The sequence below is a fragment of the Mesocricetus auratus genome, unplaced genomic scaffold (assembly GCF_017639785.1).
Source record: "Mesocricetus auratus isolate SY011 unplaced genomic scaffold, BCM_Maur_2.0 Super-Scaffold_100691, whole genome shotgun sequence".
Lineage (NCBI taxonomy): Eukaryota > Metazoa > Chordata > Mammalia > Rodentia > Cricetidae > Mesocricetus > Mesocricetus auratus.
The window spans coordinates 56444707-56464341 of NW_024429267.1; the positions used below are offsets into that span (position 1 = coordinate 56444707).

At 50.9% G+C, this 19635-nt stretch overlaps 1 protein-coding gene across 1 annotated transcript in view; it reads right to left on the reverse strand.

Moving 5' to 3' along the window:
- Scn10a (sodium voltage-gated channel alpha subunit 10) overlaps nt 1-19635 on the reverse strand; it is a 96763-nt gene that overhangs the window by 45806 nt on the left and 31322 nt on the right. Inside the window, exons 9-12 of the mRNA XM_040740159.1 lie at nt 18041-18337; nt 15582-15699; nt 5975-6213; nt 3113-3286 (exon numbers count right to left, since the gene is read on the reverse strand). Of these exons, the coding sequence (XP_040596093.1) occupies nt 3113-3286; nt 5975-6213; nt 15582-15699; nt 18041-18337 (828 nt within the window). The remainder of the gene's footprint in view (nt 1-3112; nt 3287-5974; nt 6214-15581; nt 15700-18040; nt 18338-19635) is intronic.

Genomic DNA, 19635 nt, shown 5'->3' on the forward strand with positions numbered 1-19635 from the left:
AATGTGATTATCTTACATGCAGAACAATGGTCTGATAAAATTAAAATCTATTCATGATAAATACTTAACAAAAGAAAACTGATAAAAGTTTTTCATTAAAGAAAAAGCTTCAAAAGTGCCAGACTTGTTGAAATATTGGAAGTATTGTCTTTGCAGTCAATAAAACAGGCCGTTTGTTATTAAGGCTTCATCTTTTCGGCAGGTACTAGAAGTCCTAGCTGACACGGTCATGCAGTACGAAGAATCAAATGGCACGGGGTTAGAAAAGAAAAACAAAATGCATTGTTCGCACATGATATGATCATGCTGAAAGAATTCTAAAAGACTCCATGGATTACCAGAATTAAGAAAGGGGACTTCTGGGTGCAAAATATTAACTCTCAGAATACTGGCTCAAATTAACGAAGGCTACTTCTAAATGTGCAAGGTCCGTGTGAAGGAAATTATGTGAAAATCATAAACTCGGGAGGCTGAGGTAGACGGAGAGTGCCATCTTTATAGATCGGAAGATTATGTAACACAGAGTTAAACCTCTTCCCACACCGACCGCTAGATTATTGCAGTCTGAACAAAGCGGGGACACGGGAGCCCTGGGTCTGTGTTGCTGTGGGCATAGCTGCTTCTCAAGTCAACACAGAAGCCAGAGGCCAGCGCGGTCTTAGAGTAAAACCAGGCAGGCGAGTTAGCTGCTCCTCATCGCTGTAATCAAACACCCAGCAGGAAGACTCTTAAGAGAGCTTAGGGGACACAGTCCGCTATGTAGGGAAGGCACAGCGATGTCAGGGGGTCCCAGCCAGAGAGAGACAATGGCTGCCATTCAGCTCACTTTGTCCATTTTATTCCGGCCCCCACCCTCTCCCATCTCTTTTTTTTAAAATAATTTTTAGACAAGTTATTTATTGTGTGTATAGTGTTCTAGCTGCATGTATCCCTACAGGCCAGAAGAGGGCACTAAATCTCACTACAGACAGCTGTGAGCCACCATGTGGTTGCTGGGGATTGAACTCAAGACCCCTGAAAGAGCAGCCAGTGCTCTTAACCTCTGAGCTGTCTCTCCAGCCCCGCCCCCATCTCTCACACTCAGGGCAATCTTCCCTTCTCATCCTCACAAACACACGCAGAAGTGTGTCGCCTCCTGGGGGGGGGGTTCTGAGTCCAGTCAGGCTGGCAATGAAGACAGGGTTGACAGACACAGTCACGTTCTAAGCTGCAGTAACTGAGACCGCACGGTGCTAGTGCAAAGATAGGCGGGTAGATGGTAGGTGAGGTCATGCCTTAAGCATGACAAGCGGTGGCATTTGGGGAAAGGCCGGAGGAATTTTCTCCACACCCCACTTCCCCTTCCTTTTTCCAACCATTCTCTCTCTCTCTCTCTCTCTCTCTCTCTCTCTCTCTCTCTCTCTCTCTCTCTCTCTCTCATACACACACACACACACACACACACAGACACACACACACACGGGCTATGCTTAGCATCCGGTAGAATGGCAGGAGAGGAAACCGGGCCTTAGCTATGTGACTGTCATCACATAATAGCTATACTCTGAGAAGAGCGGGCTTGTTTGAATAGCAAATCCCGCTTCGGACACTGGAGCGTGGAGGCCCTCTGTGAAGAGGGCACGAGCTGAACACAGAAGGCCTGGGAACAGTCGAACAAAGTGAGGACTGGGGGAGCGTGTGCCGGGCAGAGGGAGAGCGAGGAGGGGCTGTGGCGGGAGGAGAGCCGGTGGGAGAGAAGGGAGAGGGCAGCTGGGGCCTCATGCACCACCCTAAGGACTTCCAGCTTTGTTCCCAGAACAAGAGGAATCCGTGCAAATGCCCCTCCCCCATGTAAGGTGGTCCTAAGCAGAAACTGTGTTGGTTTGATGGGGAGCACGTAGAGGGGAGTGATCTACGCTGTGTGCTCCACTTTCCTGATATTTAAAGCCGTCCTGAAAACTATGAACTCCTACCTAAAGCTGCAAAACCAACCGATCCTGTGGGCAGCGAGTTTTCACCCAGGAGTGCTCACCGTTGGGGGCCAGCATGGAGAGAAACACTTGGGTTTTGCAAGGCAGAGGGGGGAGAGGGCTGGGTTTGTTGTTGATGGTATAATAATGCTGATAGACCATGGGGTCTCAGCTGGGCTGTAGGGGACCTGGAGGAGATCCCACACTTGGGGCTGGGCCATGTGGCCAGGGATTTGTGAGCTGATCGGCATGTTAAAATCAGAAGGTAGGTGGGTACCTGGCAGTCTCCAAGGGACACAGGGTCCATGGGCTCTAGCTGTGAGCAAACACGCCAGGTTTGGGCCATTCCTGTTGGGGTATGACACACCCTGGGGGCGGCTACCCCAGTCCCTCAAGCTTGCCCCTGGCTTGCTTCCAGGAGTCAGTGAAACTCCAAGCACCCTCCATATGGCTTGGGGACTCGAGGACATCAGTGGCCTCAGACTCTCCTGGGACTCCTGGTTTGGCTGACAAGCGGTTGTGTTGTTTGAGTGGCTAGCAGACAACGGAGACCAGTGACGGAGCAGAGGAACGCCTCCAGTAGAGGGCGCCCCGGAGCCGAGTTTGAAGGCGAGCCTGCGCAGAGGCTAAGGGCAGGGAGGCTTTGGTGGGCGTGGAGCCCTGGGCTCTGGTTTGGGGAACCAAGGAATAAGAGAATGCCTTTCTGAGGTGGGTCGGGGTTGAGACTCAGCAGTCAGACAATGTGGACTTGAGTTCCGGATCAGACACTAGCTCAGCGTCCTGGAGGCTGGGAGACACTGGGTTCATCGTTAATAGTGTCCCAGGGTTGGGAACACAAAATGAGGCCCATTACATCAAGCGTGTAATACTAGGGTTTAGCCACATCTTCAGAAAATGTTAGCTGCTGGGACTTCACGGCTGGGGATGCTATTTTGTAAGAGACTAGGACGCTGTTCAGGGGTCCCCTCCACAGATGAGGGGGCTAAGGCACAAAGAGAGGGGACAACCCCACTTTACTAAAATCGCCCACTCTCGCAGCCACACCCTGCCTTGTCCCCACAAGAACAGGAGGGGAGTTGAGGGCTGACACAGTGCCTGTCCCCTAGGGGCAGCTTCCCTGAGTCTGTGCGGCAGTTTCCCAGGCGGTCAAGAGATGACATTACCAAGCGGAAGGTCCGAAGCACGGACAAGCTGCCCTTCTTGGATATGCTCAGCTCCAGCAGGCTCACGGTGACAATGACACAGTCAAAGATGTTCCACTTCTTCTGGAAGTAGTAGTAGGGGTCGAAGGCAATGATCTTGAAGGCCATCTCCATGGTAAAAAACACCGTGAAAACCTGAGGATGGGAACAGATCCCTGTGAGGTCTTTTGCCTTGGGGACAATGAGGACAAGGACAGCAAGGGGAAAAAGTCTTGTTTACAAGACAGCAAAGCGTGCTGGGTGTGGTGGCGCATGCCTGCCTTCAGGAGGCGGTGGCAGGAGGATCTCAGGGTTGAAGTCAGGCTGGGCTATACAACAAGATCCTGTCTCAAAACAGCATTAAAAATAAAAATAGGAGAAAACAGCAAATCCTTCTGCTTTGTTCCTGAGGACTGGAGCTGGGAATTTCTGAGCCACTTATTAGAAGTCAGGATTCTGTTTTCTTCCCTCCCCCTCTGTCTCTCTTGGTCTTTCTCCCTATCTCTGTGTCTCTGTCTGTGGGTGTTCCCCTGTGAGGGTGTACAGTGTGTGTGTGTGTGTGTGTGTGTGTGAGTATAAACTGTGTGTGTGTATTTCCCTGTGTGTGTGCCCATGTGTGAGTATAAATTGTGTCTGTGTGTCCATATATGAGTATAAATTGTGTACACCCTGTCTGGGTGTACATTGTGTGTGTGTGCCCATGTGTGAGTATAAACTGTGTGTGTGTATTTCCCTGTGTGTGTGTGCCCATGTGTGAGTATAAACTGTGTGTGTATTTCCCTGTGTGTGTGTGCCCATGTGTGAGTATAAACTGTGTGTGTATTTCCCTGTGTGTGTGTGCCCATGTGTGAGTATAAACTGTGTGTGTATTTCCCTATGTGTGTGTGCCCATGTGTGAGTATAAATTGTGTCTGTGTGTCCATATATGAGTATAAATTGTGTATGTGTGTGCCCGTGTGTAACTATTAACTATGTGTGTGTGTGTTCCCCTGTCTGGGTGTACATTGTGTGTGTGTGCCCATGTGTGAGTATAAATTGTGTGTGTATTTCCCTGTGTGTGTATGCCCATGTGTGAGTATAAATTGTGTGTGTGTTCCCCTGTGTGTGCATGCCCATGTGTGAGTATAAACTGTGTCTGTGTGTGTGTTCATGAGTGTGGAGTCTGGGGTCTAAACTCCCTCCAGTCCTCGGGCACAGCAAGTGCTTTACCTGCTGAGGTGTCCTCCTCCCCTCTAGGGGGTGCTGGCGCGGAGTAAGTAGATAACCGTTACAATAAGCTACCCAATAATTATGTCAACATGTGTCAGCCTGGCCCAGCAGTTAAAATGTGTGAGTTGTGAGACGATACAGACTAAGACGAAAATCCGGCCCAGCCTTTTCCTAGCTTATGTAAGCTTGGATAAGCAATACACCCTTTCCCTGACTCAATTTCCTCATCTGTGTAATGGGTATAATGGGAGCAAATGCTTGGGTAGCCCTTGGTAGGCAATAATTCATGAATAAATAGCAGTGGCTAATATCAATGATCTGTGGTCTTCTTAAGATTCCTCTTTGCAGCCGGGCGTTGGTGGCACATGCCTTTAATCCCAGCATTCGGGAGGCAGAGGCAGGTGGATCTCCGTGAGTTCGAGGCCAGCCTGGTCTACAAAGCGAGTTCCAGGACAGCTTCCAAGATAATACAGAGAAACCCTGTCTCGAAAAACCACACACACACAAAAAAAATTCCCCTTTGCTCTGAAGTCTTGAACTGTCTTTCACAGGACAGAACTCTGACCTTAAAGGAGGTCAGCCCCAGGCAACAAAAGCCAGCAAGGGAGAGGCGGGGAAGAGGAGAGACAAGAAGTCTGGGCCAGGGCTTGGCACTCCCAGGCTTTTATCAAGGCCACCAAGGGGCTGGAAACGCGTGCCGGCCTCTTTCGGACAGACAGTGGAATGGGAGAGAGTGTCCCTGATTTGTCCAGGTTTAAGGTAGCATCGTAGGGGACAGTTCAGGCTTCTGGAAGCATTTGCTACGTGGCTCATGTGTGTTGCGTGCCTTCCGTGTCCCGCTCTGCTCGCCACTCTTCAGTGGCCACACTGAAAACCAGATCCAGGGGCTGGTGCCGTGACACAGAAGCTGGGTGGACCCCACTTTAACCCTCACAAGCCCCAGAAAAAGCCAGGTGTGGTGCACACCTGTCATGCCAGCGTCGGGAGGTAGAGGCAGGTGGCTCCCTGGGGCTCACGGGCAGCCAGCCTAGCTGAACCTGACGAAACCCATGTTCAGCTAGAGACTCTGGCCCCGAAACAATGGGGCCAGGAGAGGGAGGGGATAGGAAAGAGCATGATAAAAATATAATGCATGAAATTCCTAACGAATATATAAATACATTTAAAAACGACAAAAAAAAATGGATGACTCCTAAGGAATAATGTCCGAGACATCCGAGGTTGTCCTTTGACCTTTGCAACCATGCAGGCACCTGTGCAGGCACACACACACGTGCACACACACACTCCATAGACTGTCTTTGATGGGGAACTGACATTTGACCTCATTTCTGAGCAGAGTCCTGCAAGACCTACAGAATCCAAGTGGCGGACTCCACGGGCTGTAAGGGGCCTTACACTGTCCTCCCGCGTGGCTCCCCCCAACTTTCCTTGTTCATCTCAGAGCAGCTCCCTCCCGCTCAGCTTGGCCACTCCAGCTCTGACTTCCTGAGTCTGGTGTCCACATATCCTCACCAGCTCTCCATCACTCTGCTCTCAGAGGGACACGGGCACGCCACCCAGGGAAGCGGGCGGCCACCCGCCCCAAGTCCCCACCAGCTGGGGCGATGTCAGCCGTGCCGCCAGGTCACTCACAATGTTGCCGGCCTGGAGCATGGCGTCAAAGGCTTCAGTCATGGGGTAGTGCTCCATGGCCATGAAGATGGTGTTCACCACAATGCAGAGGGTGATGGTGAGCTCTGCGAAGGGATCTGTCACCAGCTCGAAGAGGACCATCTTGAATTTCATCCACTTGGGGCAGCACTCCCAGATCAGATACTTCTGAGCCAAGCTGATCAGGCAGGGCGGGCACTTCAGCTTAGAATCTTCAAGTTCTGCACGAGGGCGGAGTCAACGACAGCTGATCATTCACGTGTCGTCTTGGGCCCCATCCTGTGGTGGTATTCTAGACCCTTCCATACCAATACTGGTCACCTTCAAAGTCTTGCTCCAGCCCTCATCTCCATGCCTCCCATTTCCTACTTGTGGAGCAACAGGACTTTGGTCCTGTCACTCCAATCCATCCATTCACTGAATCTTTCCGACTGTTAGTATGTTTCCATCTCTCTCTCTCTCTCTCTCTCTCTCTCTCTCTCTCTCTCTCTCTCTCTCTCTCTCTCTCTCTCTCTCTCTCTCTCTCTCTCCCTCTCTCACCTCTTTCTCTCCTCTCTCCTCTCTCTCCTCTCTCTCCATCTCTCTCTCTCCATCTCTCCCTCCTCTCTCTCTCTCTCTCTGCATACATATGTACATGTTGATAAGCACACATGTTCATGCATTTAAGTGTAAAAACCAGAGGACAACTCCACTTGTCATTCCTTAGGCACTGACCCCTCTGCCTCCTCTTCCTCTTGATGTAGCCCTGGCTAGCCAAGAACTCACTCTGTAGACCAGGCTGGCCTCAAACTCACAGAGATCTACCTGCCTCTGCCTCCTGAGTTCTGGGATTAAAAGTGTGTTCCACCTTGCCTGGTGAGATGGTCTTTTGCTGCCTGGAACTCACTAAGTAGGTGAGCTGGCCTGCCTGCGAGCCCCAAGGATGCCTGACTTGCCATCACAGGGACTGCAAGCGCTCACCGCTGCATGCCTGACTTCTCACTACATGGTTCTGAGGATCAAACTCCAGTTCTCAAGCATGCCAGGCAAACACTGGCTGAGCTCTCCCTGCAGGCTGACCTCGCTCATGAACTGCCAGTTCTCAAGCATGCCAGGAAAACACTGAGCTCTCCCTGCAGGCTGACCTCGCTCATGAACTGCCTGCTGCCCACATCACGCCCTTGCCTCTCAGTTCACCCACATGGGTTTCACACCCAGCCCCCTGCTGACTCTTTTCCTCAGTTCCTCTACACTTCCTCCTTCACTTACCTGGCAAGGCACCCTATGGATAAACCAAACTAGCACCCAACAAAACACACACCCAACCATACCTAAGTCATCCTAGAGCCTCCGCCAATTCCCTGCCCAGGAGCTCTGCAGAGGGTGACTGGTCCCCTTGAGTCAGGTACCTCATCCAGCACGCAGTGAAACCAGTAGAACTTTTATTCTTAAAAATTGTGGAAAATGATAAAAAATGTAAAACACCGTGTCTAAACCAGACCCAATCTGCTCCTCTAGCCTTCCGGGGTGTTCACTGCACCCCTCTTCTACAGCCTCTAGTCCTCATCCTATACTCATGAGCTTCTTTATCTCCCACAGAATTCAGAACCACCCATGCAACAGCTTCCTCTTCCTCCTGCCACCAAGTCTCCAGTGGATCTGAACCCTCTCCACCTCCTGTCTCCATATCTACAGCAGGAGCCGCACCCTCTCCACCTCCTGTCTCCATGTCTACAGCAGGAGCCGCACCCTCTCCACCTCCTGTCTCCATGTCTACAGGAAGAGCCGCACCCTCTCCACCTCCTGTCTCCATGTCTACAGGAGCCGCACCCTCTCCACCTCCTGTCTCCATATCTACAGCAGGAGCCGCACCCTCTCCACCTCCTGTCTCCATGTCTACAGGAGCCGCACCCTCTCCACCTCCTGTCTCCATGTCTACAGGAAGAGCCGCACCCTCTCCACCTCCTGTCTCCATGTCTACAGGAGCCGCACCCTCTCCACCTCCTGTCTCCATATCTACAGCAGGAGCCGCACCCTCTCCACCTCCTGTCTCCATGTCTACAGGAGCCGCACCCTCTCCACCTCCTGTCTCCATGTCTACAGGAAGAGCCGCACCCTCTCCACCTCCTGTCTCCATGTCTACAGGAAGAGCCGCACCCTCTCCATCTCCTGTCTCCATGTCTACAGCAGGAGCCTCACCCTCTCCACCTCCTGTCTCCATGTCTACAGGAAGAGCCGCACCCTCTCCATCTCCTGTCTCCATGTCTACAGCAGGAGCCTCACCCTCTCCACCTCCTGTCTCCATGTCTACAGCAGGAGCCGCACCCTCTCCACCTCCTGTCTCCATGTCTACAGCAGGAGCCGTACCCTCTCCATCTCCTGTCTCCATGTCTACAGCAGGAGCCTCACCCTCTCCACCTCCTGTCTCCATGTCTACAGGAGCTGCAGCCTCTCCACCTCCCGTCTCCATGTCTACAGGAGCTGCAGCCTCTGACTTACATAGAAGCCCTACCTTTCTCACATACTCGGCCCCTTCTCCACCCTCGGGTAGCCCCCATGTATCAGCTCACTTTAATTGTATCTCAGCTTTAGAAGAGGTCCCTCTGGACCTTCGGCCCTCCCTCCCTCCCTCCTTCCCTCCCTCCCTCCTTCCTTCCCTCCTTCCCTCCCTCTCTTCCTCCTATCTTCTGCCTCTTCAACAGCAAACTTCCTTAGAAGTATTCTAAGTGTAGTCTCCGTTTTTTCCTCCTCTTTTCTCTGGAGAGCCTGGTTTCTGGCTCTAAGCCCCTCCTCCCCAATTCAAGCAGAATACAGCCCATCTCCTGCAGCATTCATGAGCCAGGCTAGGCTAACGCCTGTGTTTTCTCTCCTCCCCATGGCTGCTGTTTCTCACTTAGTATTTACTCTTGCTTCCTCTCCTGGCTCGAGGTGTCGGCAAACACAAACGTTCTTGACTCAATCTCTTCGTTGTCTCCCTAGGTAACCTTATTGAACCCCAATGGCCCTACAAAACCACATCCATGCAGATCACTCCTGAATTATATGTCCAGTTTCCGACTCCTCCCTCGAATCCCAGGCCCATACCCGCTGCAGCCTCCATTATGTACCTGCTTGACTGTGTAATTGGGGCCATCTCTGTGGAGGGCAATTTCGTAGCTTTAAGCTTGTCTATAAATTCTACTGCATGCCGTACATCCTGCAGATAGACATACCAGCTGACATGGGCATTTCAGCCCCCATTTTTTCTTACACACACACTTTGCCTGTGAAGCCTCTTCCTCTGTAAGGTGTTTTAGGAGCCTATACATGCTTTCTTCTTTCCATATAGTCTATTTTCCATGTCAACCTTTGGTGGTGCATTTGCAGTTTATTTGGGGTAAGAAGCAACGTATTGGTATAATTCCTTTCTTTGGTTGTTTATGTTAACAGTGTCTATTGGATAATCTGGTTTTCCTAAGAAGTTCAAGTGGTGTTTTCATCATGGTATTTCCGTGTGTTCCCACGTACATATGTCCATTCCTCTTCCACAGACAAGGCTATTTATTTCCACTACCATGCTGTGCTAATTACCTACTGTGAGTTTTTCAAACTACAGATGTCAAAACTGGCAAAGCATAGTTTTGTACAGAAGCTGATGTGTTCTGGGAGCAAAATCAATCATCCCTATTTGGAAGGAAAGTGGACCTGTTTTGGCACCAAAAGGTAGCCTGAGAACCAATGTTGAATGAGGACATTTACAGATAACATTCTGCAGGAAGCAGCCTGTCTGAGACACAATGTGCAGGGGTTGAGCTGTGTGTGTGTGTGTGTGTGTGTGTGTGAGAGAGAGAGAGAGAGAGAGAGAGAGAGAGAGAGAGAGCACTGTGACCACATGTGTTTGTGAGCAGTGTGACCACATGTGTGTGGGAGTATGCTTGCAGATGCCACAGGTCAATGTCAGTGTCTTTCTCACTCACTTTTTTTAAAGACAGGGTCTCAGCTGGGTGGTGGTGGTGCACATCTTTGATCCCAGCACTCAGGAGGCAGAGACCAGCAGATCTCTGTGAGTTCAAGGCCAACCTGGTCTACAGAGTGAGTTCCAGGACAGCTAGGGCTACATAGGGAAATCCTGTCTTGAGGAAAAAAAAGACAGGGTCTCCCTATGAAAGTGGATCTCACCTCTTTGGCTAGATGGACTAGCCAGAAAGATCTGGGGATTTGCCTGTGTCCACCCTCAGTGCTGAGGTCAAAGGCACACACTAACTACTGTGATCAGATTTTACAGGGGGCTGGGTATCCAAATTCAGGTCCTCAGGCTTGCCCAGTGAGCACTTCACCCACAGAGCTACCCCTGCGCTGTAACTACCGTGGCTGATCTTGACTGACAACTCAGAGACAAGAGTAATCACACTTTGGCTAGCCTTGAGTGTGGCCGTGTGCCGAGCTTGTTTCCCCGCAGGCTTTGGAATGAACTCTCCTCCTCTAAGGAGCTTCCCCCTTGAGATAACGGCCCAGGTCTCCACTTGATACCCTTTCCCACCACTTCCAGAATCTGCTCGAATGTCCCTCTGAACCCTTTCAGTTTCTCCCATTCTCCGAGATCCTCCTGGGTCAATACGCAGGAAAAAAAGCCAATCTCAAAAACCAGAAAGGCTCCCTTGAGCCCCACTCTCCTGAGTCATTTTATCTCCTCGGTCACAGGAGAAGATCTTGACAAAACAGCCAAGTGAAGCAACCACACCTCACTGCTCACTTAGGCATCATGTGTGGCCTCTGCTTGCTGTTCAGCCGTGATGATGCTGGTGTGTGTGTGTGTGTGTGTTCACACATGTGTACAATCATGCCTCTGCTGGTGCAGCAGCGGTGTGGGTGCACGTGTGTGTGTTTGTTCACATTGTGCACATTCATGCCTGTGCAGGTGCACCAGCGGTGAGGGGTGCATGTGTGTGTGTGTGTGTGTTCACGTGTGCACATTCATGCCTGTGCAGGTGCAGCAGCAGTGAGGGTGCACTTGTGTGTGTGTGTTCACGTGTGCACATTCATGCCTGTGCAGGTGCAGCAGCAGTGAGGGTGCACTTGTGTGTGTGTGTTCACGTGTGCACATTCATGCCTGTGCAGGTGCAGCAGCAGTGTGTGTGCCCTTGTGTGTGTGTGTTCACGTGTGCACATTCATGCCTGTGCAGGTGCAGCAGCAGTGTGTGTGCCCTTGTGTGTGTGTAGACCAAAGGGCCACTTTCACTTCTCAGGTGCCATCCAGCCTGGTTTGTTGTTGTGCTGTGTGTGCTGCATGCATGAGAAAGTGCAGGTGAGTGTGCCCGTGCACTCACATGCAGAGGGCAAAGCAAGACATCGGGTGCTCTGCAGTGTCACTCTGCACCTTATTGCCTTGAGACAGGGTCTCTTATTGAATGTAAATTCACTGATTTGGCTAGAACAACTGTCCAGTGAGCTCTTGGGATTACCCATATCTCTGGCACATGCAGCCAGTAGTACTAACTAGTGTTTATAGCATGGGTGCTGGAGATTTGAACTCAGGTCCTCATGCTTGTAAGACAGGTAATTTACCCACTGAGCTCTCTCCCTGTTTCTTTATGATCCTGTCCTGATCACCAAAACTTCCGTGTGAGTAAAGCCACAGTACACATCACCTGACATCATAGCTTTGCCTCTGCTGACCTTCCTATACTCCCGGGAGGAATTTGGACCCTTGTCTCTTCTACTTCCGGGTCCTCTCTTGTTTTAAATCTTCTTTTGTCTCTTCCAAAGGCTCCATCTCTTCTTCTCAACCACTACACATTGTAATTTCCCCAAATCCTGTCCCAGTTCTCCTTGATGTCACCTCATCCTCTTGTATCTTTTCATAGTCACCTGGCTTCAGATTGCTACAGAGTATATACCTCTAATCACCCTCTGGCTTCAGATTGCTACAGAGTATATATCTCTAATAACCCTCTAGCTTCAGATTGCTACAGAGTATATACCTCTAATCACCCTCTGGCTTCAGAGTGCTACAGAGTATGTATCTCTAATCACCCTCTGGCTTCAGATTGCTACAGAGTATATATCTCTAATCACCCTCTGGCTTCAGATTGCTATAGAGTATATATCTCTAATCACCCTCTGGCTTCAGAGTGCTACAGAGTGTACCATTCATCATTAAGCCAGCTTTCTACCAGACACTGCTACCTGGATATTCCCAGGCACTTCACACTCAACATGTCCCAGACACTTGTGCATCTTCTCATGGCTTTCCTCTGAGTCCCTGTGGTCCACCCTACGCTGCTCACATTGGTCATTGCACTAGTATCCCTTCAGCTGCTTGTCTGAGAGCCTTGTGCATCGTGAACTGCCGAATCTTGTGAGCAGAGAGACCTGTGTGGTCCTTCCATTCCCTACCATTCTTCTGCCACTCACCCAGAGTCTAAACACTTCCAACTCTCATCCCATTTCCTCCCGCTTTCCCCGCCAACACCCTCCCACTTAAATCCCACTCTCTGCAAGTTTCAGGATAACCTTTGTGAAGCCCAAATCTCTCTCTCCCACCTCCAGTCCTTTAATGGCATCCCACTGCTCTTGGATGAAACCCAATGTCCTTTAGAGTCCAGGGGCTTTTGTGGATCTGGCCCCAGCCTGCTTCCTTGGCCATATTTTGAGGCCCCCGTTGCCTTGATGTCTATGTTCTGGATAGCTCAGGCCTTTTGATGTCTGCTTCAGGAACTGTCTGCCTGCAGTGCTTCCCTGACCCCAATGAAACTCCCTCCATTTCTCTTAGCATCCTATATGTCCCTGCCAAGACACTCAGAACCCCATTGGTGACTTGTCTCATGTCCTTCTTTCCTGCTGTGTGTGATAACAACTGTGCTCATAGCTGTGAGCCTGCGTCTGGCCTTCTGGCTTGGATGACTGTCAAGTCTCAGCGTGCATGCCAAGCCAGGATGGCTCACAGGTTGAGTGAAGTGAGTGGCCTTGCTCTCGAGCCAAACCTTCTTCTACACAGTCACCTGGAGGAAGTGGCCCTGTAGATCAAGACACTGACAGTCATGAGGCACCCTCCATGGACCCCATAATGGATGTAGCACCCAGTTTGGGAAGATGATGTGCCCTATGCTTAGAAACTCCGGCCTGACCTGGAGTCCTCACACCCAGCTTTAAAGGATGTCTCCTGACTTTGCTACAGCTCTCACGGTCCTCTCTTCCTGCCCCGAAATCTCTGATTATTCTTCATTTTACCTTTTCATCTGTTCAGCTCATTACACATCAGCACCACCCTCCAAATGCCTCCTTTGTACAGTGTACTCGTTCGCCATGGACTTAGTGACTGTCTGCTAGTGCCTGCCCTGGTCATGGTGACTGTGAACTTGACCTAAGTCATTGAAATCTCACAAAACACTGCAGGGTAAATACACTTACAATATGTTGCCATTGAGAAACACTGAGGCACAGAAAGGCAGGAGAACCCCAAAGTCATACAATTCACTATAAATAGCAGAGCCCAGATGTGAGCCCAGGCACGTGGGCTTCAGATCTGTGTTATCAACCCTGCTGCTCCCACTCTAAGACCTGCTCTGGTCTAAAGTAGAATATGTTTGGAGTCACGTTCTCCTCACTACCATATTTCTTTTTTGTTTTTCAAGATAGGTTTTCTCCGTGCAACAGCCTTGGCTGTCCTGTAACTCCTTCCGTAGACCAGACTGGCCTCGAACTCACAGAGATCATCTGCCTGCCTCTTTCTCCTGAGTGCTGTGACTAAAGCAAGTACCGCTACCACCCAGTCCACCTTTCTGAGTCAGGTCACATGGAGCAGTCCTCGCTGGTCTAGAACTCACTCCTCTTCATTCTCCTCACTTCTAGAATCTGGGAGACACACGGCCACAACCAGCCTTATCCCTGGAACATTTGTTAGGTGTTTATATATGAGGGACTTTCTCAGTTTCACGTGCTGATTCCCCTTGCTCCATGCAGATTTCCGGTTTTCCCAGGGAGGCCTGCCTCCCTTCGCTGCCACCCAGCTAAAACTGCCTGCCCTATGGCGGGCTCTCCACTGCCTCCCTCCGCTCTTCCTGCCACCGGCCGTCACCACTTGCTGTCCATTTGTGCTGACCATCTCTGGCTCCAGCGTGCACTGTGCAGGAGAGCAGGTGTTTATCTTGCTCTCATGGAATCTCAGGCTCCTGGAACAACGCCAGATGTCTAACAGATGTTTGAATAAATACATCCTTTTTAGAAGTTCCAGGGAATAATTGAAAACTCAAGCTATTTGAATTGTACAGAGCACACTCTGAGGCTGTCTGGGTCCTAATATATTGGGTATGTAAGTAGATGGATTTGTCAAAAAAATGGGATTCTCCTCACCCCGTAGTGAAGTAAAAGCTAGGCTGGAATGGCCTGTAGCCTCAGAGAAGGGGTCACAACCATGCTCCTTGGGGACGTGTGTGTACAGACAGCCATCCCCTTTCTTCTCCTGGGCTGGATCACAGACACATCCCTCAGGAGACTGAGTTGGTCCCGCTTGGTTGGCAGAACTCAGAATTGAAAAGGATTTGGTGAAATGGACTGACTAATTTACTTAAGTTGTCTTCCCGCGTTTGGCACAATAGGAGCTTAGGACAGAAATGAAAGTCACAATGATGGACATTATAAGCCATGGAGAGCATGAGGAACAACTTTGCCATGCCAGGAAATGAAAGGCTGCTGAGTTCTTTGCATACCTGGTGGTAATTTAAAAAGTGGTGGAGAGAGAAAGAAGCCATGTGACAGAGCTCATGTGTGGGGGAGGGGTGAAGAGCAAGGGGGTGGGAAAAGGAGGAGGGGAGGGGGAAGCAAGGGTCTGGGGACAGGAGCAGCAGAAGGGAAAAGAGAGGCGGCGGGTGGGGGGGAGACAGAGAAACTGGCAGAGAAACAAAGAGAGAAAGGGACAGACAGACAGATGGGGAGAGAGAGAGAGAGAGAGAGAGAGAGAGAGAGAGAGAGAGAGAGAGAGAGAGAGAGAGAGGAGGTGAACAGGGTCTTTTTATATGGGAACATGGTGAATATGCACAGGTGGTGCTCTCAGAGGCTGCAGCTGAGGGCGTATCCTGTCAGAACCCCAAGGGCAGGCCAGTACAGATGCCGGAATACTAACACCCCTGGGAGGTGGTACTGGGACCTTGAGAAATCATAGTGAAGAGCAGTGATTGGTCTCTATGATTTGTAGTTGTTTTTCTGAGGAAGTTTTCCATCCGTTGCATGGCTTTAGTGACAAGACTATCCAGACACACTCGGAGTGTCTTGCATTATGGGTAACTGCAAACAGTGCACACAGTAAGGAGACTAAGCTAGATATTAAAGGTGTGATGGCTTCCTTCAGAGAACATACAGCATAGATCAAAGGGGCTTTGGTATGAGAAACTTGTTGTACCCCAGAATAACTTGGTGCAACCATCAGTAAATAAGCCTTTGTAGGACTGTTTGAGGTTCAGTTCACAGAGACTGCTTCTCTCTCCTGCCAGAGCCTAAAATCACATTCTGGGGTGACTCCCCTTTGAACATCTGTGCAACACAAAACACCGACAGAGAGCATCTAGGACCTCAGGCCATAAAAAGAGGCCTCTTCACGGCACGGAGGACAGACATGGCAAAGAGCACCACTTACCCTCAATGACAGACGTCATGATACTGACCACACTCATCGCCCTCTGTGCTCGGAAAGGTTCGTTCAAGTACTCTGCAGACAGGAAATTCTTCTTCTGTCCCGCAGCCTCAAGTGCCTGCTGGGAACACAAGCAGGGTCAGGACACTTCAGTAACAGAGCTAGGTCATCGAGCCTCTCATTGGCTCATCTTGCACAGTTGTGAGCTGAGCCTCTGAGGTAAAGCTTGGAGACATGGGAATGGTGTTTGGACTCAGCTGTGAGGACCAGCACACAGAGGCAGGAGCCAGAGCTCAGGTTGGAGTTATGAGCCCAGCCAATAAGATCCAAGAAGTTTATTAGGAGAAAGAGCTTCCTGAGCCCCAGGGGAGGCGAGGAGGCTTGGAAAAACAGGGACCTTGCTAAATACAATTGAGTGTAGGTCCTTGTGATTCTGAAGGGCTTAGAGTCTCCTCGAGCTACCTGGGTGTTTTCACCAGAATGAATCAGGGTTGAACACTCAAGAATGTGATTGCCCCAGGAACAGACACAGGAGAGTAGGGAGTACATCCCAAGAGAGTGACAAAATGCTAAGGTTCAGACAAACAGGATTCAAATGGCAAGGTTAGGAACAGGAGGAACAAGAGGGTTCACAGCTGGGGTATGAGCCAGCCAAGCTGATGAGATGTAAGGGAGGCCAGGGCTCTGGGGAAGACAGTGGAACTGGTCTCAGCAGGCTCTGCTCAGTTCCCTTGGTCCCCACCCTAAAAAACACACCAAGGCACGTCCTTCCCCCAGTAAACTTCCAGTTCTGTAGGCAGTCACATCTTTATACATGTTCTTCTATGCAATGCATCCACTTATAGCAGAGTGAATCACGGGTAAAGACAACTTCTAAGAAATCATCCCAGACTGCCTGCCCTAGGCATGGACACAGGGGAGGAACAGACCAGGACTTCATAAATCATGATGCTACTGGCTGTGGCAGCTTGGCTGGGACAGCTCCTAATCTTCAGGCTATACCTCCTGCTTTGCAGAAACAGGCTTTGCTTTCGTCAGGCTGTGCTTGGTATGAGTTCTTCTTCCAATGGACCACAAGAGTGAGGATTGAGGCTGTAATGGGGTCCTGAGAGAATTCTGGAGGCAAGATCTCCCTGTGCACAGCACTGACACCCCCCAGAGAGCCCTGCAGCCTGGCTGTGGGTTGAGGACTTTGGGTTAGTGATTCTGTTTGGCCTGGAGATACACTTTCCATCCGTCTTCCTGCTCTGTGTCTGAGCAAAATAGTCACCCATGGCTCTGGTCAGGCTTGGCCAACAGGAAGCTCAAACTGGACAGTAGGAAAGGAAGGGTGAGGAAAGGAGGGAGAGAGGGACAGAGAGAGGGTGGGGGAGTTGGCTGCCTGTTCTGTCTCCTTCAGTGGGCAGCAACATGACTCTCTTCTCAAGGCCACAGGTCACTCAACAACGGATGTTGACGAGTTCTGATTCGGGGCCTTTTCCTTAGGTTCCAGTGCAGGCACGCACAGCTCTTCTGATGTTGACGAGTTCTGATTTGGGGCGCTCTCCTTAGGTTCCAGCACGGTCAAGCACAGCTCTTCACTACCTCAGGTCCCCCACCGCTCATCAGTTCCCAGGGTCCACACCTCTGTGAATGCTTTACCAGATCCCCGCGCTTGCCCGGTGGAGCAGGCCATCTCCTTCCTGCAGAAATCCTCAGTCACAAGGCGCCCAGAGCCACACGATACCTAGAGTCACAAGGTACCCCGAGCCACGTGGTGTCAGACTGAGCTAGCACAGTCCTGCAGAACTTACCAGACAGAAGTGGAAACTACCTCACACAGCGGTGTCCTTACAAGCCGCTTTGCTTACGTATGTGTGGTAGCCCGTGAGGGCATGTGGAAGATGCAGAAGGGGCTGCCAGCGACGCTGAAGGAGACCTTGGACTCCATTGCATCTCCCAGCTCAATACAGAGTCCCGGGCTTGCCGTTACATCCCCTGAGGATGTTCTCTTAAGGGGTGGGGGAGGTCAGTTCCTGTCCCTAGTCTGTGGCATCCTGATGCATTCATCCCGTGAGTTAAGCCAAGGCTGCTGCCCTTCTATGGAGGTATGCCCTGAGAACCCCTCAGAATTTTTATCAAACCTCAGGGACAGTTTCCTCAGAGCCAGAGGCTTAGACAGAAGGACCCCTTGTTTTCCTTGTCATCAGCAAAGGACCACATGGGGCCATCTCCAAAGTAATGGTGACAACAGGGACAGAAACACACATGGTGTCGAATGGAAAATTGACTGCACTCCTGCCTGCAGAGAAGATGGGTAGCACCTTCAGCACAAACAGCCCCAGTGGCCTGCCATGCCTGTAAAAGGGGACTTGGGCGGGAGGCAAGGGGCAGATATTGTTAAAGACCTTTCCATGGGTGACACTGACTGGCAAGCGCTTCTCCTGGGAGACAGTCAGAGTACGAAGCACACGCGAACTCACCGGGCCTTCAGGAGCTCCAGCGGCAAGCTCACCACCAGTGGGCACCGTGAGCTGTCCCTCTTCTCGATGTCCTGGGCCAGGGTTGGGAGACTGAGACAGTGGGCTCCTGGGGAGAGGACCTGCCTGCCCAGCAGCCCTGCCCAGATACAGGGAGCCTCGATGGTTTTCGTGATCTCCGTGGAAGACTCCATCATCTGTGATCCCATCAGGAAACGAGACCTCCTGGCTGGGTGCTCGGAAGTGGAACACACTGCTGTGACTAGCTCTGCGTCTTCCAGAAGACAGGCCTAGGAAAGACTGGGCATTGCCCCCAGGAGAGCGGGAGAAAAGAGAGGGTTAAAGCAATCCTCCAGTCCAGTGCACACTTCCCTTCACCCAGATCCACGCCTCATGACCTCCCCACAGCTCACAAAGACCCGAAGACATTCTGGGTAAACTGAGTAAACATGGAGAGGGGGCCAGGAAAAGGATGACCTAGACAGACTTGGGGGAGGAGCCGTGTGTGTGTGTGTGTGTGTGTGTGTGTGTGTGTGTGTGTGTGTGTGTGTGTGTGATGACCAGGTGCCTAAGACCAGACAACAGGTTACTGTTGCCAAATATCACTGGCTGGGCCAGATGTTTGCAGCTTTTGGTAATGCCCAGACACTGTCTAGGTTCCCATCTTCGGTTTCCATCTGCGAGTGGAATGTCAGACCTAAGGAGATGCCTGGACTGGAGCTTGGGATATGGGCTTTGAAAGAATATGTTTTGCTGTCTGAAAATTAAGATGTATAATTCACTGGATTCCATCTTTGTGCCTGTGAGGGATTGTATTGGAGCAGAGGAGACAAGCGTTTTACAGTGTAATGAGTTGGCAGGGTCCCCTGAGGCTGGTTTTGAACAGTCAACAATAGGGAGATTTCTTGGAAGAATAATGCCATTCTTCCAAATCAATAAACATTTCCCATCAAAAGCTTCCACCGGGTAAGAACTGAGAGGCTTACGGATCCAGAGGAATAGCTCAGGTTCTCGAATTCTCAGACACAGCAGCCCGCAGAGCTCCTGGATGGGGCTAGCTAGTTCTCACAACTGTGGGAACATAGCCATAGCTCTCATCCATCCTATGCTCGAATCACACAACGGTGTCTCTGAAATCTAAACGGCTCCCTACTGAACTCTGGTCACACCGCCTTTAATTTCTTCCTAATTCCTTTTATTTACAGAACAACTAGAGAAGGGTATGCTACCGTTAGCATTCCCCTCATCTGTGTCATAAAACTGAGCTCACCACTCGCCCACCCTCCCCCCTCTCATATGTGTCTCGGTGTGTGTTCTTGCCTGTGTGCAGGGTCAGAGGCCTGCCTCCAGGATGTCTCTCAGGCCTCTCACTGCCCTAGAACTCAGGAGGCTACCCAGCCAACAAGCCCCAGGCACCCTCCCTCCTCTGTTTCCTAGTGCCGGGATTGCAAGATCATAGCACCGCCGTGCCTGGCCTCTTTTTGTTCAGTGTGGGTCCTGGGAATTGAACTCAGGCCCTCGTGATTGCAAGGCACACACAGTACCGGCTCAGCCATCTCCCAAGCCCCTTGAGGTTTCTGTGATGACTTGGAGCCTAA